This window comes from Sapajus apella, unplaced genomic scaffold (genome assembly GCF_009761245.1).
Source record: "Sapajus apella isolate SASKATOON/1434 unplaced genomic scaffold, GSC_monkey_1.0 scaffold25, whole genome shotgun sequence".
In the NCBI taxonomy this organism is placed as follows: Eukaryota; Metazoa; Chordata; class Mammalia; order Primates; family Cebidae; genus Sapajus; species Sapajus apella.
Window position 1 is genome coordinate 5,673,891 of NW_022436965.1, and position 22,555 is coordinate 5,696,445.

The following is a 22,555-nucleotide window of genomic DNA, read 5'->3' on the forward strand; positions in this document are numbered from 1 at the left end:
TATTGTGCCTCACGGGGAAGTCAGAACAGGTGAGGGCGGCTGGAGGGAACCAGTTCCGGGACAGGCAGCGCACTGGGCGAAGTGAGGGTGCGGGGCTAAGAACGGAGGGAGGGACAAAGGCGCGAAAACGAACGAGGACGCCCCCCGAGCGCCGCCTATCTCCCCAGGATCACCTTGCGCTGACCTAGTTGCACCGAGAAGGAAGGAACCCGAGCCAACGAGGGAGGAGGGCAGAGCAGGATGTGGGCGGGGCCGCGAACGGGGGCGGGGCCGAGAGCAGGATCTTTATGGGGCTCGCCTGTGATTCGCAGACGGCTTCGAGCCGGAAGCAGGCCGGGAGGCGTTGGCGGCGGCGGCGCACGTGGTGACGTGCGAGGGGGTGCGGCGCGAGCAGTCGGCGGCGGCGGAGGCAGTGTCTCCCGGTCGCGCGTGGAGGTCGGTTGCTCAGAGCTGCTGGGCGCAGTGTCTCCGCCAGCTGCTTCGGCGCGGCTGTGTCGGTGAGCGAGCGAGTTCCTGCGAGTTCTCGGTGGCGCTTCCCCCCACCCCCCGCAGTCTCCACGGACTGGCCCCTCGTCCTTCTACTTGACCGCTCCCCTCTTCCGCCGTCTCCTGGCGCTTTCTGTGGGCCGATTCCCGCCGGCTTCCTCCTGCTTCCCGTCGAAGCTCTAGAGATGAATGTTTCCATCTCTTCAGAGATGAACCAGGTAATACGCTCTGGTTTTAGGAACGGCAGTTGAGGGAGAGGGCGCGGCCGGAATCCGAGGTGAGGGGATGGCGCCGGCGGATGGGAAGAGGGTGGGAGGCGCGGAAGCGGTGTCCTCGTCAGGGGAGGAACCCCCAAACGGCCGCCGCCGTCGCCCTCTGGGACCTGAAGCCCGCGCCGCACTGGGCCCGCGCTCCCCCGCTGCCATGGTTGCCAAGTCGCGTTGGCGGCCCAGGGCGGGCGCCTCGGAGCGCGCGGAGGCTCGAGCCCCTTTTCTACACTGGCGCGGGGGAGGCAGGCTGGGAGGAACGAAATTTTTTTTTTGCTCGAAGGGCTTTAGGGGGCCTGGGTTAGGGCGCTGCGGGGCAGGGATGACCCGCCGGAAGGAGGGCGCGGGACTCCGGGTTCTTGCTGTCAAGAACGGACGCCTAGCCATGGGGTTTGCCCGGGGTGTGGGATTCTCTTCTGTAAGAGATCCTGGGACCCGGTGCGTGTGGGCGGGCAGCCTGCCCTGGGCCTGGAGTAGGGTGGGACGGAGTCCCCGATCGCCGTGGGCCGTGGGGTCCTTTGTTCCCGCTCCACGTTGCCCGCTTTTCTTGCCAAGCGCGGGGAGAAGGGGGCGGGAGGAGGGAGGGAGCGGCTGCCCTGACGTGTCGGTGTTGAGTGACTGCGGGGCTGGCCAATCCCGGGCGGGGGCGTGCGGGCGCTGGGGGCCTAGCCTCGCAGCCTTCGGAGTGGGCGCCGACCTGGCCGCGCGAGAAAGAAGGCCTGAGACGCCTTTTCTTTTTAATGAAATAAGTCAGTGGCAAGATTTGCTCTTTTTCCGTCCCTCCACCCTGTTTGTAAAGTGTATCTCATTATAAGCTCTTGATGATAGAAAGGCATCAGGCGAAGGGTTGAACCTAGGGAGACTTGAACCACTACTTGAGAACTGCATTTACCGCCCCCCTCCCCCCGCCCCGCAATACGCAGTGGACATATCTATTGGTTTGAGACAGCTGACATTTCAAGGAGAAATCAGATGGCCAAAAGGGCGCATTTTTGTTTCTTGAGTCTGTTGCAGTGATGGAGTGTTAGAACACCTTGGCGTCCAGCTATTCGTTGATTTGTGAGTTGTGATCTGTTTACTAATAAATGACAACTCTGGAAGCCTAGTACCACTCTTAACAGATGAATAAGTGCAGCATGGACTAGACAGCCACATGCTGTGCTTTCTTTTAATAATTCTAGCACCAGTGGTTGATTTAGGGATAACAAAATACTGATTACTTTTAAGCTAAAGCCTGCTGAAACTTCTGTCTTAAAGATTCTGAAGGAGTAGTTAGTCTGGATGTGAGGTAAACGTGGACTTTAGAATTGGATTGAGACTAGTATCATTTAATGCCAGCTGGCAAGCTGCTTATCAGGTCTATAATTTGGTAGCCAGAGGTAAACTCAACTTGAGCCACTGACCAACGGGAGCCCTGGAATGGTTTTCCTCTGTATTTTCCTAATATATGAAATCTCTACTTAACTAATAGATACAAATTTCTATAGCCATTTTCTTAATTTGTAGTTGATTTTCTAACTTTTCCCCCCAGGACAAAGCATTTCAGGTTTTAGTCTTAGTTTTAAATTAGTGTCTTCTTAGCTATTTGATTTTGGAAGGTAGGATTTTGTTTTTCTTGATTGAAGGATTTGTTAGATGGTCATTAAATGTGAATTTGCAAATACATTTTTAAATTTAAATGTTTTCCTGTTAGGGAAGTATCTTAATAACTGATACTAAGATGAAGTAACTCTAAGTAAGTCATTTCATCCACTTTTTAGCAGTATGATTGTATAGTCAAATCCTGCAAGTAGGAAGTTGGGTGTCTTCCCACCATGTCATGTGCTAGAGTGTGTGCAAATTGAAGTATTATGAGTAAGAGTGATTTCTGGGTTTTTGTTAAAACAACAGAAAATACATCCTTGTAAATTACAAGTTGTAAACCTTATAAATGTTTCTGAACCTAGGCTTAGATCATTATTATACTTTTCTTATTAACATGCAGGTACCTCAGCATTAGAATATCTCAAACCAAATTCTTCCCTCCCTTCCTTCCCTTCTCCATGTAGCAAACTATAAACGACTTCCTGTTATGCTTTTTGGAATTATTTTCTTAATTTTGATAATTGATTTTAATAAGGATGCCACATATCTAAGATAAAGTATCTTACATCTTCACTGCTTTAAAGGAGCATGGGTGTACAGAATCTTTACTAACTGCCCTGTTTCCATGCTTTACTCATTCCCCTAGACCACCCCCTACTTTTCTGCTAGGATGCTCTATGCTTCCTTGTTTAATCCTTCATCTGCTGTCCATGCTTAGCACTGTTTAAACCTTAGAATTAGGCTCTCTTACTTCCTTGCCCACTATTATATGCATCCTGCAAATTTACAATCTACTGAAACCGAAATAGCTGCAGTTTCTGGAATATATTTGCTGACATACCTTTTTTCCCTTTTGTTCAAGCTATTTTCACAGCTTCTTTTATCTTTGTGACTGGACTGTGAAGTGTTCAAGGCTAGGGAATTGAGTTAACTCTATTGTGTTATGATATGAGCTTTCCATTTCAGTTTGTGCCTACCATATGTTTAGTTAAGTCTTTCCTTTAAAAATGCAGTTGATGGCTATTTGGTGGGAGTTGACTGCCCTCAAAAGATTGCCTTTTGTTTTATGTTGCACTTACCGAAGGCCAGAGAAAAATTTTAGGAGAGGCCATATTGTGACTACCTTTTTAATAACTCTTTGATAAGACCTGTCGAATTGTATTTCACTTAAGCTGTGAACTTCTGAGTGTTATTAAAGAAGTTTAATTACTCATTTATGAGTCATTAGTATCTCTTGCACTGGCTATCGTAAGGAACTAAAGTATGCTGAATTTATCTGAATATGTTGTATTTGATCCCAGTTTTAATTTTAAAAGTGTATGAATAGTGACCTAGGTGTAGATTTAGTTGAAAGTGTATCTTAAATACCAAACAATTCTATGTTTTATACTCTTGTATGACTCTGGGATGTTTGGACTTTTGGTTTGGATATTCATAGAAAAAAATTTCCCCATTTTTTAAATTCCACTAGTTACTGTACTTAAGTTTTATAGACCAAATAAGATCTCCCATCAATTTGGGGAGTAGTTTAAAACTCTTCATTTGCCCTAGCTCACTTAAAGTAAATGTGAACTTTCAAAAACATGGTTTTATAGTCAGGGATTGATCTGATCCCCTCCAAACTTGAGGTGGGCGGGAAGTAGGAATATAGTTATGAGGACAATAATTGAATAAAATAAGTTTACGTTAACTTAAATATGTCATCCAGATTTGGGTTGGCTTTTTAAAATCAAGTAGCTTTGTACTCTGATCAGTAGATATTAAAGAGATGAGGTGCATATTATGACCTTGCAGAACTAAAAATCAAATACTAATAACCTGTCATGGAATAGAGTTAAAAAATTAAAAATCAAGTACTAAATGTAATAGGATTCATTTTATTGCAAAACCCCTAATAATATTGTACAAATTTGTCTGATGCAAATTGCTCCAAAAATTTTCCAGTGTTTTCTCCAAGAACTGCAGTGATTTTAACCATTTTTTTCCAAAATAAACTTTAGGTAGAACATTCAATTTATCAAATATAATAAATGGATACCATTGTTATTCTTGGTTAGATCAAGGCAAGTTTATAAGTAAAAAAATGAATAAAACTGGTCAAAGTTTAAAATAGTACAAAATCTCCACATTATGTTTTTGGCTTTTCAGAGGATGCATTTTAATATAACAATTTGCATGGGGGCTCCTTCCTCTTAAGTCTTATTTTTAAGAGCAGTTTATGAAACTGAAGTTAGGAGTTGCCAGCTATGCCTGTGAGTTGACTGTGCCAGTATGTATCATATATATGAAGATTTTCTTAGTTTGAGCTACAGGCCTTGGCTGAAAATGTTATAAGGTTTCTTTGGGATAGTGTGTTCTCTCTGTATACAAAGAATTGTGTATATTTGGAAAACATTTATTAGAACTAGTTTCTTAGAGAAAAGCCAAATTAACCTAGATAAAAGGTAGAGCAGAGGAAATCAATATTACCTAACTGTGATACAGTTTTGATAGAGGGGTAAGCATTCACAACAATCCCAACCTGAATTGGCATTCTTGAGTTTCCTTGAAATGAAACCTGTTAATAGAGAAACGTGTTAGGACACATGTTGAACTAAACATAGTACGTTTGTTGAATTAGAACTGGTCCAGCCTGCAGTGGAGTCCTGTGGTAAGTGATTATTCACTTTGACGTAATTGTTAGATTTAGAATTGTTTTATAGATGTATAAGGAAGATGATCTTAAGATATCCATAAAAATAAATATATTTGCACATATTTCAGGTAAGTTATTACTTTGTTCTCGTTTCTAGACTTAACAGTGGTGTAGTAGCAGTTCAGGTGATGAAAAAATAAGTACCATCCAAATTTGACATGAGGAATTGATGACGTGAAAATGAGGGAGGTAGAATAGGTAGGAGGACTGATTACCTTGAAGATTAGGTTTGAACCAGAATTATTCCATTGGTAATGTATTCCTGTATATGAGAAAAATGATCATACGAAGTATAGGCATCAGTATTTTCCCTTCTGTTTAGTTTATTCCAACAAATTACTCATCTTTATGTTCAAGTTTTTAGGCTAGTCCTGGTAGAGAGGAGATGGGATGGATACAAAAGATGAACAAGACTGAAGCTTTGCCTGTGAGTGAAGGAGTATAAACAAGTACATATAAATACAGCATGATGTAGATCAGCTGGAAGATCATAAATACCTCTCAGAAAGGGTTCTACATGTGGAGGATGAGGAGAAACTGCTTTCCCAACTGGGAGCATTTGGCAGAGGCTCTGTGTGGCTGGAAGAGTTCCTCTGGCAGAGGTTGGGTTAAGGGCTTTCCAGGTAGAGAGAAGAACAAAGTTAACCGTCTGGGAAGTGCAGAGTTCGTTTTGAGGAACAGTTTGTGGCATAGTATAATAGAATAATGCCCAAGGTTGCTTGCTGGCTCAAAACATATCACATGTTTGCATATTAGTTGGAAATTAGTTGCAAAGAATATCAGAGTTAACAGTTACCAGTATTGACATTTGTTCTGTAATTCCTGTGCTTTTTTTAATACCTCTCATAAACATACGCCATTAGCCCCTACCCCTGGGGAAAGGACCTTTTTTTTTTTTAAGATCACTTGGGTTGTTGCAGGTTAAATGAAAAATGTTTATGTGTAATTGAATTTGTGTTCTTTTTTTATGTAATGGGAATATTTTTGCCATTTATCTCAAATTTCTTGAAGATCAGGACTTTTTACATGGTCTGCTCTACCTGGATCAATAACAGTCTTTGATCATTCTGACTATCTAACTTAAATTTATCATTGTTATAGATTATGATGCACCATTGTCACAGAAGAAATTCATGTCTATAGCTTTTAAGGACTTGATTACATCATTTTCAAGCCTGATAGTTTTTGGAATCACCATTAGAGCTTAAGACACGTCTGCCTTACTTCAACCGCCTGTCTTCATACCCTGACGAAGTGCGCCTTTTAACACTCCTTTGTCCTTGGACTATTTAAGAGTTCCCAGAAATCCATTTGCCACCAACAGAGTAGGTAAGTGAATGTTCTCTGCCTAGTCCAGTATTAAGCCACATTGTTTTTCTGAAGAATATGTTGAGTACAGTAAACCTTTCATACTTTTTTAAAGGCAGAGAAGTCAGTAATCATTTACATATGATTTAAAAAGGCAGAGAAGTTAGTAATCATTTTAGTATAAAAAACATTTTCATGTTTTTCTTTTACTTTAAGTAAATCAGTTACCTCCTATTGCCTTTTTTTTTTTAAAGAGATGGGGTCTCACTGTGTTGCCCAGGTTGGAGTACAGTGGTGGGATCATAGCTTATTGCAGCCTGGAACTCCTGGGCTCAAGTGATTCTCCTGCCTCAGCCTACCTAGTAACTGGGACTACAGGTGTGCGCCACCACCACGACTGGCTAATTTTTAAATTTTTTGTAGAGACAGGATTTCACTCTGTTTCCCAGACTGGTCTCAAACTCCTGGGCTCAAGACAATCTTCTTGCTTTGGACTCCCTATTACTGTATTTTAGTTTAGTTTAGCTTTTGAGATGGAGTCACTCTATTGCCCAGGCTGGAGTGTGGTGACACCATCTTGGCTCACTGAAACCTTTGCCTCCCGGTTCAAGTGATTCTCCTGCCTCAACCCCTGTGAGGAGCTGGGATTATAGGTGCCTGCCATCTCACCTGGCTAAAAATTTGCATTTTTAGTAGAGAGAGGGTTTCACCATATTGGCCAGGCTGATCTCAAACTCCTGACCTCAAATGGTCCACTTGTCTCAGCCTCCCAAAGTGCTGGTATTACAGGTGTGAGACCGTGCCCGGCCTATTACTGTTTTTTTAATTATGCATTTTGTGTAGTCATTAGTCAGTTGTTTATAAATAATGGTTAAATACAAAAAAAAATTTAAGTTTCCATTTATATAATCTGATAAATGATTTAGAATATATGAACGAAAGGGAACAGAATATAAATTCATCTTTTATTAATCACTATGTATACATCAAAACATTTATAAAAATCATTTTGAGGATACCATGACAAGACTAATCAGACTTTTAAAGTTTGTGTTTTAGGCAAGGAAGGAAGAAATTGGACAATCTTCTACATATAAATCTTGATTATATATAATTTTGAAAACTATAAAGAATGACAGGAGCCCAAATCCAAGGAAACCTATATGTACTCAAATTTTCTGTTTCACCCTTTTAGGCTTTTAGGTTACTTGTTACATGGGTTTGGGCAGGATGGAGTTTCATTTCCTTCCCTTGAATGAATTTGCTTAATAGACATGGGAACCTGGACAAATTGTTGACATACCTGCTACTGTTTGAATCCTTTAAAAGTCTTATGACCAAAGTATTGGGGAACAAAGACTTGGACATTTAGCATGGGTGTTAGGCTAAAGACAGAAAATTTGGGCTAAAGTCTTACTATTTCAGCAATCTTCTCTGGTAGGGTGGTTTTGTCAGCCTCTGATAGCACTAATTAAGATTTAATCACATTGTTTCAGTTAAGTTTTTGTGTGATGAAATTTTTATATGTTGTTTATAGGATGGAATTTGAGAATAAAGAGGCTGTATTACTCTTTAGCATTATATTTTTAAAACCATCATTTGCAAGTAAAATAACTCAGCTTTCTTTCTGTCATTTAGACAAATTTATAAGGAAAAATGATTCCCAATGGATATTTGATGTTTGAGGATGAAAATTTTATTGAGTCTTCTGTTGCCAAATTAAATGCCCTGAGGAAGAGTGGCCAGTTCTGTGATGTTCGACTTCAGGTATTTACAACTTAATTCAAAATTTATAGAATTTGTTATTACTAAAAGCTGTAAGTTGTTAGATTTGCTTATTTTCTTTTTCATAGGCATTTAATGAAATGATTTTTTAAAAGACTACTAAGAAATGTAAGATAAAGGAATCCAATGTAGTAATTAGCTAGAGAAGTACATAATCCACAATACTTCTAATTACGATTCTTCAAAATTTCAGGTCTGTGGCCATGAAATGTTAGCACACAGAGCAGTGCTAGCTTGCTGCAGTCCCTATTTATTTGAAATCTTTAATAGTGATAGCGATCCTCATGGAATTTCTCATGTGAAATTTGATGATCTCAATCCAGAAGCTGTTGAAGTCTTGCTGAATTATGCCTACACTGCTCAGTAAGTACTTTTAAAGTAAACCATATAATTAAGGAATATCTTCAGGAAATTTCAAGTCATGCTACATACATTTAAATTAAGTATCTGTGTTTTATGGCTTTGTTATCATAAGTAACTTTTTTTTTTAATAGGTTGAAAGCAGATAAGGAATTGGTAAAGGATGTTTATTCTGCAGCAAAAAAGCTGAAGATGGATCGGGTAAAGCAGGTAGAGTATCAGAAGTAAATAAAATCACTTACAGAGTCTAATTTTGTGATATCAGAATGCTGAATTTGTCATAAAACATCTTGTTAGTCTCAAGGACTTGATAATGTCCCTTTTTTCCCTTAGAGGAGTCAATGTTATTTTAACTGTTTGGCTATAATAATGTAGCAGGATCACACTTCTCAGATAATTTGGGCTAAAGTCTTAACTCTCCCAGCAGTCTTCTCTTGTTCAGCCTCTGATAGCATGAATTAAAATTAATGTTTTTCTTAAGAGTTAATCACATAACTTATGTCCTGAATTCTGTTTTCTAAGCTTCTTTTGCTCTCTAAAAGTATTCCTTCTATTCACTGGAAAAAAGGCATTTAATACTCTAATGCATGGAGGTCAGTAAACTTAAGGACCGCAGGCCAGCTGCCTATTTTCATAAAGTTTTATTGGAACGCAGCCATGTGTGTTCATTTACATATGGTCTATGGCTACTTTCCAGCTACAGTGACAGAATTGAGCAGTTGTGACAAACAGTATGGCCTACAAGCTTAAAGTGCTTTTATTATCTGGCCCTTCAAGAAAAAGTTTGATTTGCTAGCCCTTCTTCTAATGCCACTCCTTTGCTCAGAAATCCTTCCTTAATTTATAGCACCTATCTGTGAATTTAGTATTCTAGATTCTCCCTAATATAGTTGCTGTTTTTCCAAAACTATTTCCTAGTTACCTTTTCTCCAACCAAATTAAATTCTTTGCAGCATCTTCTCTACTTCTGTCTGCATTCAACATCATCTCTCCTGTAGAGCTCAGTGCAGATTTTGCCTCTCATGAAGCCTTATCAAATTATTCTACTTGAAAATACTTATGTGAACCTACATAGCATTTCAATTTGTTGCATCTCTCCTTAAACTAAAACTTACATGTCTGTATGGCATAATTTGATGTTTGTCATTTGTATACATGTTAATACCACTATTACATCTGTTAAGACAGTAGTTTTTGATTTATCTTTGTATCTTCACGTAGTGCTTACACATTGAACATTATATATATTTGTCGAATAAAAAATATGTAAGTGTTGGCACTCATATATTTCTTTTCCAAGGTTTGTGGTGATTATTTACTATCTAGAATGGATGTTACCAGCTGCATCTCTTACCGAAATTTTGCAAGTTGTATGGGAGACTCCCGTTTGTTGAATAAGGTTGATGCTTATATTCAGGAGCATTTGTTACAAATTTCAGGAGAAGAGGAATTTCTTAAGCTTCCAAGGTTAAAGGTGAGTAAAGTCTATAAACAGATGTATACTATCTGATTCCAGGCATGGAATCTTTCTCTATGTTTCATCAAGTGAGTAATGATTATGAAATAATACACTGAAATTATATTGTTATTTAGCAGTGTAATGGGTTTCTATCCACCAGTTTGTTTACTTTCTTTGTTTTTGATTACTGGTTCCTTACAAATTAAATGTATGGAATGAATTGTGCATCTACGACAACTTTATCATGAAATGGAGAATTAAGGGGAGAACTAGAAGCCTAACACTGATCCATGTGTCATTGTCTTTCCCAATTCTAGTTGGAGGTAATGCTTGAAGATAATGTTTGCTTGCCCAGCAATGGCAAATTGTATACAAAGGTAATCAACTGGGTGCAGCGTAGCATCTGGGAGAATGGAGACAGTCTGGAAGAGCTGATGGAAGAGGTTAGTTTTAAAGTAAATGGGATTCAACCATTTTTAAAAATTATTTTGCTATAACATGAAGGATTCCCTTTCACTTTTATTTTATAACCATGACCCTAAAGAATTTAAATTTTGCTATAGGTACCCCTAAGCTGAGAAACAGGGGGGGTGTCCAGGTGAGCTGAATGAACTGTTCAGTTTGGTCTTCTGCTTTTCTTTTTTTATTTCTTTGCTTATTATGTGCTGTTAACTTTCTTTAAAGTAGCATGTAATTTGCTTTAGAAATGGGAAGTGGTACTGAAATTTTCTGTAGATTCTTAATTTTTCTTCACAGGTTTTTGCTTTAAATTTGACAAGTAGGTAAAAGCTTCTAATGGTTGTTCCTCCCCATTGATTTATCTCCCCATAGGTTTATTAACAAAACTAGGATACCCAAGACTGAAGAAACAAGAAGAAACCTCAAGTGTATTGACACGTAAAGAAGCAGCAGTCCTGCCCCAGTTCTCCTAAGAAAAATCCGCTGTGGGCAGAGAACGATGATGATTTAATGGTGTTTACTCCTTTACAGGATTCTTGTCTTTAAAGCTGTGTGTTTTTCAATGGTGTTGTGCATACATATAGTCACTCACTTAACTTGGGCTACTTTAAAAAAAAAAAATACATAAGATAAACAAAATTGATGGAGAAACAGTGGGAATTGAAATCACGCAGGTGGAGCAGTGGAGTAACCTTGAGTTTCTCTCTCCACTTAAACCTTTTCAGAGTTCCTTTATGAGGTCTTATCAAATCTGTTAGGCCTGTAGAAATATGTCATCGTTATGTTCTAAAAGGGCTAACAGATTATCTTTAAATTCTATGATTCCCACTTGAAAGTCAGATGCATTAGCTATATATTGGCATCTGTCAAGGAAGATAATTCTACAGCTTGCTTGAATTTTTGCATTTGTTTCTTTGTTTTTCTTGACATTGCTTACAGGAAGGAAATATGTTTATGCAAACCAGACCACTTATCTGCAAAGGTGTAAACTATATTCAGTGTTTTATTGTAAATATGTATATTCTTTAAGAGTATATATTGTATTAGTGCTTTTTTTCTTACTGTTATATAATAGAAGCTATGAAAAAAATGAAGATTTCTTTCAAGCCAATCAAGCCAACGACTCTTCAGCCAGTACTGGAAGATTTTGTATTTGATTTTGTTTTTTTGTTTTTGTTTTTTTAAAATTTTTACTACCATGACATGTATTTTTCTTTACCTCCGGATCCTGCCAGAGTAATATGTCAAGAAGCTCAAGAAGCACACTGGAGGTTACCTTGAGGCGTTTGTGTGATCTGCATACTAGTGGAGTAGCCATGGTGACCGTAGCCACATGGGTGTTCTGTTGCTGTTTTGCAGGTTCAAACCTTGTACTACTCAGCTGATCACAAGCTGCTTGATGGGAACCTACTAGATGGACAGGCTGAGGTGTTTGGCAGTGATGATGACCACATTCAGTTTGTGCAGGTACACATTGCACAGTCTGAGGTAACCTCAGGTTAAAATTTGACTAGAGAATTTTATAGCATAAATTTTCCTTTAATAAAGGAAAGTGGACCAATTTCATTGGTATAACTGGACAAAAAAATTTTCGGGAGAAAACAAGCATATCTTAGAGTTAGTATTTTTCCCACATGAAAAGATATTAACAAATTAGGAAACCCTATTGAAACTTTTTTCCTCATAAAGCAGGAATTACAAATAGTAAAGGCCGATAAGATGAAACAATTTAGAAATTATTTGGGAAGATTATGAAAAGTAGTTGTTTGTGGCAGGTATGACTGATAAACTCAGTTTTTTGTTTTTTTTTAAAGGGGCAGGGGGACTTAAATTGTTGATGGCTATGAAAGAAATTTTTTGGATGTTAACTACTGAACTGTCTTACTGGAAATTACAAATGGTATAGTTAAGATTAACTATACAATGTAATAAATTTAAAAGTGGTTGACCATATGTTACAACCTGATCTAGATGTTTCTTAAGCAAAATGAATTAAAATATAGTAGAGTTCCACTGTGCTGATTGAGTTACTTTGCCTTTTATAAAATCCAATTTCATTTTTCCCCTGTGAGTAAACACATAACTATTCAGACACATTACCAACAATTAACAGAAAACTTCTCAGGTATAAACGTTTTCAGTTTATGGACAAATACAGAAAAGTACACAAGTCGTAACTGCCACGTAGTGAACCTATCAGTGTAGACACTACCCAAGTCAAGAAGAGAAAGTTTCTAGCATCCTGGCAGACTTTCTTCTGCCTTTTCCCAAACTTTTCCCTATAGTGCTCCCAAAGGAAACCATTATCTTACCTTCTGACACATTACATTACTTTGGCTATGCTTGAAAAATTTATATAAATGGTCATATAGTAGGTATTCTTTTTATCTGACCTTTAGTTCAACATTATGTTTGTGACTACAAGCTATTAAGTAGTCAACTCTACCCAGACTAAGGAATGCTTTCCTTTAAAAGTCAGAGGGTAAGTGGTAGATTCAGTAGTAGCCTACATGGTTCCATTATCAGGTGTTAGCTCTCTCTGGTGTCCTGTGGCAATAGTAGCTGAATATCTTTATTTTCTAAGAGTTTTGGAATGTGAATTAGTTGAGAACTTATGTCTGTAGATTTTGAATATTGAGGATATTTTTCCCCTTAACTCTAAACATTTTGAGTTAACATTTTAAAAGTACCTTTTCAACATGCAGAAGTTGAGTGCCAAATAAGTGGTAGACCATAATGTTCAGTATGGCAACACAAAACAGTTTCTGCTTGTAGGACCTTCTAAGTGTGGGCCAAAAGATAAGCCTCATGAGAGGTAGCTACAAAAGGCCTAAAGGGGAGGACATAATGAGACAGGAGAGAAGCCAGGGATATTTCACACAAGAGGTAACTTTTGAGCAGTCTTAGGATTTAGAGGAGTCTGCATAGCAGATAAAGGGAGAGATGTTAGATAGCAAAGAGTATCTGTGCAAGAATGATACTCTTGCAATTGTAGGTCATAAAACTGGGAAAGTAGGTAAATGCTCCTTGATTGGGGCTTATACTTTGTCCTATAGGCAGTGGGAAGCCTTAGGTAAGACTACAGTGATAAGGAAGTTGTGCATTCGCAACTTTAATAATAGTGAAAAACTGGGGAACAGTCTATTAGGTAGCCATCTCTGGACTGGGATATCCCAATTGATTTTTGGATTTTTAATTTCTAAAATTGTTACCTGGGACCCTTCCTATTTTTATAACCAGGCACAGAAGATCAATAAAAGTCTGTGAGCCCAGTTTATAGACTATTGCCAGTAGTAGTTGAGATTTTTAAAAAATGAAGGCTTAATCTAGTAGTATGAAGGAGAAAGGATGGATTTTCTATTTACGTCTATAAATAGACATCTGTATTTAGAAAGGTTGTCTTAGCAGGCCTTAGTGATTGTTTAGGGAGATTAGGGAAAAGGAAGAATTTGAGAATGAGTGGGATTCTGACATGTGTGACTTATTAGAATGTAGTGCCATGAATAGAGATCATGAAGTGAAAAGAATGAGAGAGACACATGTTAGACTTCAGGAATAGAAAAAAGGTTGAGAAGAAGCAATAGAAAAGTTAGAGGACAATAAGAATCTAATCGTGTTGTAAAAGCTACCTAAGGTAGGAAAAGAAAGTTTGAAGGAGGACTAAACCGGACACGTCAGATCCTCTGGGAGGTCATGTAAAATAAGGTTTAGGGATGTATCCTTTACATATAAAGGATTTAAACAGCATTTCTACATTAGGCCTGTTATCTTCATTGCTATAGGGGCTTTATCTTTCACAGTCATTTCCTCTTATAGTTTGTATATTAGAACAGTTTTCTTACCCCAATACAGCCTCAATGTAAACATCATCCATTTGTGATATCTGGACCCCTTCTTCCCATAGATTGGGATGGGGTTTTATGTACCTTGTAATTAAGAATAATAAGGTTAGATAACTCTAACCTTATTTTTTACTCTTAATATTCATAGTATAAAAGTGATATGAACAGATGCATTCACAACTTTAGTAATGGTGAAAAACTGGAAAACAGTCTGTCATAATGTAAATCTGTTATACTATGACAGTTTGTCATAGTATAAAAGGGGTGGGTTTTATAACTCCTAATCTTTATTTTAGCTGTATTGCCTTGGGCAATGCATATCTTCTTGAGTTTCCATATTTTTATCTATAAAATGGGTAGATAATATAACCCTCACTGGACTAAAAGAGATGATGTAGATAAAGTATCTAGTAATACCTAGATACATCATAAACATCTAAGTGGAATTTAATGATAACCACTGATAATGATACATTCCTGCCTTTTCTCAAAATGGCCTATGTATGTTGTAACCACACTAGTTGAATGGCTCAGGCCTAACTTTTGATAGTTTTCTTAATAGCTCCAAGTAGCTACCAAAATCTTTTTCTCTATTACTTGTTATATGGCTTTGTGCTTCCACTAGCAACAGAAATTTCCATTAGAAATCTTACCTATCCATGTGGTCTGACCATCTTGACCAAGTGGGATTAGCACACTGGGCCAGGTGCTGAAGGGTGCTTCCTGTTCATTTGGCAGTTCCTCTCAGAGTAGTCTTTAATCTTCCAATTCCGTTTAATCATATCCTTTGGAAGTGGCAAGAGCTAAAGTCATTGGAAGCCATCAAGGAAAACTCGTACATGAGAACACGTATGTAGTTCTCTTATAATCATTTTGAAATTGGCAGCTTTGTTCATTTCTCCCCCTTTAGTGTTCCTGTATATTCTACTTTTGTGAATATTTGGTTGTTTTTAGTAATGTTTCATTTCTGATTACTATTGTGTTTTGATGTAATTTTGTCTAGAAAACCATTCTATAATACCTATAAGGTAACCCTAAAGAAATATTCTTTAAGTGTTTCTTGTAATTGCCACTCTTTTCCTGTAAAGTACTTTCAGAGAAACTGGATGAATTTGTCTGCTTACGTTTTGCTGACATTGTATGAAGGGTACCTGTACACGTAATTTAGTTAGGTTTGAGAATTTCATGAAGACCGTGGGTTAAATGTATTCTCTGTTAATTCATTCTATTTTAAATTTAAAGCATTCTTTTAGAAGATCCTATACTTAATATAAAAATCTGTGAGCTTATATCAATTACAGGCTTTTTTTCTTTCTTCTATTGAGGTCTTGATTTGCAACGTTTCTCAAATGGTTTAAACTGAGCTTTTTCTTACCTAGGCTAATTGTGTAGGTGTAGTTGTCTCATCATTAAGTGGAGATGGAAGTATGCCAGTAATTTGTGTCATTTTCAAAGTGTTGGCTTGAATTAAAGTTAGTGTGCTATTCATATATAGGTGAAGGATACTCAGTGTTGTGGAATAGCTCAGGAACAAAGGTACATCAGATGTGGTCTTTGGCTAGGTTTCTGTAGCTACCTTTTGATTTTGCAGAAAAAGGCACCACGTGAGAATGTCCATAAGCAGATAAGTAGCAGTTCAACTGGATGTCTCCCTTCTCCAAATGCTACAGTACAAAGCCCTAAGCATGAGTGGAAAATCGTTGCTTCGGAAAAGACTTCAAGTAAGTATATTACACTTGCCAGACTGTTTTCAGCTTATCTATTTTTAAGAATGAGTGTTGCCAGTTGAACACCTTTTAAATTGACTACTCGAGGAAAAAACTTGGAAGCAACTAAATTTGGAAAACGATAGCAGGCTGTTCCAGTCTGGAATATGGAGAATATGGAGTCCAATTCAGGATCATATACACCAAGCAAAAGTAATAATTACATCTTAAACATGGAACTCTTGTGCTTACAGATAACACTTACTTGTGCCTGGCTGTGCTGGATGGTATATTCTGTGTCATTTTTCTTCACGGGAGAAACAGCCCACAGAGCTCACCAACAAGTACTCCAAAACTAAGTAAGAGTTTAAGCTTTGAGATGCAACAAGATGAGCTAATAGAAAAACCCATGTCTCCTATGCACTACGCACGATCTGGGCTGGGAACAGCAGAGATGAATGGCAAACTCATAGCTGCAGGTAAGAACAGAAGTATGAGTGATGTAACAGAAGCATTCAACTGGCTAAGCATGTAGATGGGCATTTTTATGACATACAAACTTGCAAAGGGAGGGTTTAATATGCCATCTTTTACATCAATCCACTAAGAGAAATAACAATAGTATTGAATATGCCTAACCTTCAATTTTTAAAAAAATTATGATATGGCTGATTTTCTAATTTTCAAGCCAAGACTAAGCAATTTACTTACACTGATAATGTTATTTTTTAGCTATTACAAGCACTTAAAAGATCAACTAAGGCATCCTTAAAAAGTTTTAATACTTTTTCTCATTGTGCAGATTTCTTAAACTTACAGTACTAGAAACCCTGGTCCAGTTTAATATTTTAAACATAAATCTTCATGGTTTTATTTTTTACCAGGTGGCTATAACAGAGAGGAATGTCTTCGAACAGTCGAATGCTATGATCCGCATACAGATCATTGGTCCTTTCTTGCTCCCATGAGAACACCAAGAGCCCGATTTCAAATGGCTGTACTCATGGTAAGCCCATTCTTTTGCAGGAGCAACCCATATTTTAGCTTTTTTCCCATAACTTTAGGATGTCGGAAATTCTCATCTCTCCCTTTTGGCATAGGGCCAACTCTATGTGGTAGGTGGATCAAATGGCCACTCAGATGACCTGAGTTGTGGAGAGATGTATGATTCTAACGTAGATGACTGGATTCGTGTTCCAGAATTGAGAACTAACCGTTGTAATGCAGGTAATAATTTTCTCCTGAGATATCCAGTATTCTAATGTGGTAATTATCAATATGTAACTTTATTTTATACTTACATAGGAGTGTGTGCTCTGAATGGAAAATTATACATCGTTGGTGGCTCTGATCCATATGGTCAAAAAGGACTGAAAAACTGTGATGTATTTGATCCTGTAACAAAGTTGTGGACAAGCTGTGCTCCTCTTAACATTCGTAAGTTGATTTTTTTTCCTTAAAGTTTATTTTTTTAAAGATCTTCAAATTAACAGTATGTATACTACACAGTTAAAGTCTGGGAGATGTAGCAATAATCTTGACTTTTTTTTGTAGGGAGACACCAATCTGCAGTCTGTGAGCTTGGTGGTTATTTGTACATAATCGGAGGTGCAGAATCTTGGAATTGTCTGAACACAGTAGAACGTTACAATCCTGAAAATAACACCTGGACTTTAATGGCGCCCATGAATGTGGCTAGGCGAGGAGCTGGAGTGGCTGTTCTTAATGGTGAGTGTTGGTATTTGGAGAGGTGAAGAACAGATAGTGGCAAGACTGTTCTAAAATTCTGACAGGAAAGGTCAATGATAACTATAGTTGTATAGTTAAGAATTCAGAATCCGTCATCTGTTTTGATGCAATGAAGATTGAGGTGATTTGTCCTTTAGAAATATATTTTCTAATCAAAGACTTCTAATACTTGATATATATAAATTAATTCACCATTCTTTTGATGGGTGCATTGAGGGAATTTCTAAGTCATTTTCTTCCATAAACCATATCCATAATGCATCATCTTGGATTTTGAGTTTCCCCTTCTTTAGAGCCAGAATTTCAAGAATCTGATCTGCAAAACAAAGTAAATGGAAATCCCTAATCTTTTCCAATTTTCTACCCCATACCCTAATTGGAAATAACAACCTTTAGACTATTTTAACAAGTTTCCAAAAGCATTAAACTTTTTAAATGAGACACAGCTTTCTTTCCACATCCATTTTATTGACTTTTATTTAATGTCTAATTATATAATCATAATTTAAAAGTTAGCATTGTTTTTGGCACCAGGCTGAATCTTAGTAGGCTTATCGCTCAATTGGTGAAAGCTTAAGTGTAGATACACTAGCAGTTAGCCTACTGGCCTGGAGCCTTGTCAGTGTGCTTTACAGATACATGGAATGCAAGTTGGTTAAGTGATAGTCAAATGAAAAAATAATGAATTTGCAAATCAGTAATAATTTTTTTCTAAGCTGCAGAATATTTATTGCTAACATTTTATCTATTTGAAAGTACTCATAACTCCGTTTCCAGAAGAAATTTCTATACCACAATCATTTTATTTTTTTAATGAGACATGGTCTCACTGTGTTGCCCAGGCTGGTCACAAATCCCAGGGCTCAAGCGATCCTCCCACCTTGGGCTCCCATAGTATTGGGATTTTAGGCATGAGCCACTGCACCTGACCCCCAAATCATTTTATACAGTTGGAAAGCTCTAAAATATTTTTCTGCTTTCCTATAATCTCTTTTGAGTCTTAATTCTGTACATTGGGCTGATACAAAGTTCAGTGCACAGTACTATTCTGGTTTGTTACTTAGGAGCTGCATCTGTAGGTAATTGTCCAGCTTCTGCTTCTTTTCTTCTTCTCTGAAATAATAGTAACAACCACAGAGCTGTTGTGAAAATTATATTTAATTTAGATGCTGTTACTGTTTCCTCTCCCTCCCCCTTTTAAGTTGCCTAAGTTCCATTTGGGAATGGTTTTTTATTGATTTGATTCCCAGCTCTTAGAGAGTATTTGCCATATTAATAGGCATTTAATAAGTTCTTTTTGACTGAATAGGCATTTCTATTTTTAAAAAAACACCGATTTTTAAGCAAAAGATGGATTTAGGGGAGTTTTACCATATTACACTTTAGTCTCTGGATTTACCCCATCTCATTTCTCTTTTAGGCAAACTGTTTGTATGTGGTGGCTTTGATGGTTCTCATGCCATCAGTTGTGTGGAAATGTATGATCCAACTAGAAATGAATGGAAGATGATGGCAAATATGACTTCACCTAGGAGCAATGCTGGGATTGCAACTGTAGGGAACACCATTTATGCAGTGGGAGGATTCGATGGCAATGAATTTCTGAATACGGTGGAAGTCTATAACCTTGAGTCAAATGAATGGAGCCCCTATACAAAGATTTTCCAGTTTTAACAAATTTAAGACCCTCTCAAACTAACAGGCTTAGTGATGTAATTGTGTTTAGTAGAGGTACATTTGTGAAGAAGGAGGGTGGGTGGGTATAGATGTTGCTAACAGCAACACAAAGCTTTTGCATATTGCATATTATTAAACATGCTGTACATACTTTTTGTGTTTATTTGGAAAGGAATGCAAAGATGAAGGGTCTGTTTTGTGTATTTTTAAGACTTTGGTTATTTTACTTTTTGGAAAAGAATAAACCAAGAATTGATTGGGCACATCATTTCAAGAAGTCCCCTCTCCTCCATATTCGTTTTGCTAATTTGCACATTAAATGACCCTTCCCTCAAATGTGTATTATGGGGTAAGGGGTAGGGCTTAAAGATGTAGACAGTTGGGTTTTTTAAGGGCCCTTTTTCAATAACTGGAACACTCTATAATGAAAGATACTTATTTAAATAGATGACATTGACTATTTTTGTTTTTATTAAAAGGAAGCTGACATGCCTACCAATATTTAATCTTTTATGATTGCCTTTTATAACTTTTTATATTCTCAGCAGAGTGCTTTACCTATTGAAGTAAAATTTGGCAGGTTGGAGTTACTGAAGCAGAGTGGCAGTCTTAAAGTTTGCAGAGTAGGGTCTGTCTTTTAAACTCCCAGAGTGCAAACTTCAGAGCTTTTGCCTCGGCTGCAGTTTTCTTCCTTCGAGAATGCAGTACTAACATTTATTTGAATGGAGTTGCTGAACAGTAACATGGCTGTGATTTTTGGTTTTTGAAACACTGGTTTTAAATATTTTGACTTATTGAGGGTATGTTTTATATAGCAGTAAAAAAATGGTGTTTTATCTTCTATATAATTCCTGTTTTTATTATTAACAAAACAAACAATCCTAAATAGCATCCCTCAATTGTGAAAAAAATTCCTTTCAACTACATTAGGTTGTGAATGCAGGCTTTATCAGAACTATGTTTTTGTTCAGTTTATCTGTTCATATGGATAAATATTGGTTGGGATGATTTTGTGTCTAATATGTAGTGCTACACACCTAACTTATGGTGCCAAAATAGCGTGTCCTAATGCTTGCTGCTGATGCAAACAAACACAGTAAGGGTACTTTGTAGGAAATCCTTCACCATGGGATTAATATCCAATTGCTGCTTGTGCACACATTCATTACTAAAAGTTTTGAGAAATGTTTTTTCCAGCAATGAGCTTAAGAAATTTGTGGGCAGTAACTCACTTGGCATCATACATCTGAAATAAGGAATTATGTGAGGTTTTTTTCTCACAGAAGATGAAGCACACCGGAACCTAATGGGCCATGTGGGATGAGATGACTATTCAGTGGCTAACTTGGGTTAGGAAGGATATAATTAAGTATCTTCTCCAAATGTTCACTGATACTCTGCTAGTTTATTTCTCTTATCTGTTACACAAAGAACCACCAGGAAAAGAAATTAGTTTGCTTGGTAACTCTGTAATTACTATGACTGGTTTGGTTCTGGACTAAAACTACATTGACAGATTTGAATTTGCCTAATATGATGACTGTTTTTAATATGGATCTGTATGTGTTCTATTCAGCACAAGGAAATAAAATTTTAGTTGAGGATTCAGCACTGAAATCCTTGAGATCACCTCTCATTTCATAAATGACATGCTTACTGCAAATAATATACGGGAATACTTTGGGTCAAAGTTTTCCTGAATTACCTTGGGTGCCAAAGAGGTAGTTTGGTGGCCACAAAGTATGTTGTTTTAAGAAGCTGTTACAGCCAGTCTTCATGAACATGAGAAGTTTCCATAAAGTGGGGGCGGGGGAGCTCGATGGCCATTTGTTACTGTTGATCCATATCTACAAGGTACATACTTGTGTAACTTATTACCTCTCCTGACCTCAGAATTCTTAAAATTGAAGTAGGCAAAGGAGGAGCCCCAATAGGACATTTCTGTAACTGCAAGTTGCCTTCAGAAAGGGTGAATATGATCCATGGAAAACTCAGTTGCTGTCGTAATTTGCATGCAGCCTGCCTTTTGTTCCAAAAAAAGATCTGAAGAGTCAGCAAATGAGACATAAGATACAAGGTTAATTAGGTATAAGGGAGAAAGAAAAACACTGATACATGAATCCTTAAATCTTTGGTAAGGCTGAGCTGCAGTTTCATTAAGTTAAATAAGTGTCTCTAGGTTAAAAAACAATTGGTATGAATTGCAGATATCCTTCATAATAAAACTGGAAGGTTTTCAAAAGTATTAATGACACTTTGAACAACAAGTAGAATTTATAAACAGGAACATGTGAATGTCATGGGTTCTTCAACCTACAGGCACCAATAATCTTGGCCAATAAAATACTGAACTTTACTATTAATAGCTCCACACCTTATTGGATTGAACAAAGCAAAGCTCAGTCATTACGCAGGATCTGTGTGTAATGCCTTTAACAGAGACATATATCTGAATAGACGCCACATATTTGCTCAGGATGACCAAAGGGAGTAACATAATTTTAGCCAGAAAAAAGGCACACAGAAACATCTAACTTGGAGTAATGAAACTTCTGACATGAACTAAAATGTCCAGCAAGGTAATAAGATGAGTTATATCTGTAAAAACAATTTTTAAGTGGGTAAAATATTTGAAGACACTGCAAAAGGAGTGCATACCAGTAAGAACATAAAAAGAAAGATACTATCATAAATCACTGGGAAAATGTAAATTAAAAGCAAAAGGACATATACGTATTGGAACTAAATATGCCAAATTCTGCTTAGATTACAGAGCAGCTTGAACTCTCATACGCTGCTGGAGGAACTGCAAAGGTGCACAGGCAGTTTAAAAAACTATAAATTTTCTAATAAGCTGTGATAAAGTAATCTCATTCATAGGTATTTACCCAAGTGAAGGAAAATATTCACACATACTTGTATGTGAATATAGCAGCTTTATTCATAATCACCAAAAACGGAATTCAATGTAGCCTTCCACCTGGTGAATGAATAAATCTGTACATCCATGGCAATGCAATACTTATTGGGAATAAAAGAATGAACTACTGATAAACAATATGGATAAATCTCAAGTATCATGCTAAAAGAAAAGCCAGACTCAAAAGCCTCCATTTAGGTGGGCATGGTGGTATGCACTTGTAGTCCCAGCTACTCAGGAGTCTGAGGTAGGAGGACTG

The 22,555-nt window shown here is 37.6% G+C and overlaps 1 protein-coding gene across 1 annotated transcript; it reads left to right on the forward strand.

The window, feature by feature from the left end:
- The first annotated feature begins 312 nt into the window (after window positions 1-312).
- IVNS1ABP (influenza virus NS1A binding protein) lies at window positions 313-20,989 on the forward strand. Its single transcript, XM_032291144.1, has 15 exons — window positions 313-704; window positions 6,133-6,360; window positions 7,978-8,106; window positions 8,318-8,487; window positions 8,619-8,694; window positions 9,785-9,958; window positions 10,261-10,386; window positions 11,762-11,869; window positions 15,836-15,965; window positions 16,205-16,429; window positions 16,835-16,956; window positions 17,051-17,177; window positions 17,256-17,387; window positions 17,505-17,678; window positions 19,120-20,989. Exons 3-15 carry the CDS (start codon window positions 7,996-7,998, stop codon window positions 19,371-19,373), a joined length of 1,929 nt encoding a protein of 642 aa, XP_032147035.1. The 5' UTR covers window positions 313-704; window positions 6,133-6,360; window positions 7,978-7,995; the 3' UTR covers window positions 19,374-20,989.
- Window positions 20,990-22,555: the final 1,566 nt, after the last annotated feature.

Bases quoted from the DNA above. Each gene is read 5' to 3' on its own strand.
- IVNS1ABP (XM_032291144.1), top strand. From the start codon at position 7,996: ATGATTCCCAATGGATATTTGATGTTTGAGGATGAAAATTTTATTGAG. The intron at 16,430-16,834 runs GTAAGAACAGAA...ATTTTTTACCAG, and splicing joins TGGCAAACTCATAGCTGCAG to GTGGCTATAACAGAGAGGAA. The intron at 16,957-17,050 runs GTAAGCCCATTC...CTTTTGGCATAG, and splicing joins TTCAAATGGCTGTACTCATG to GGCCAACTCTATGTGGTAGG.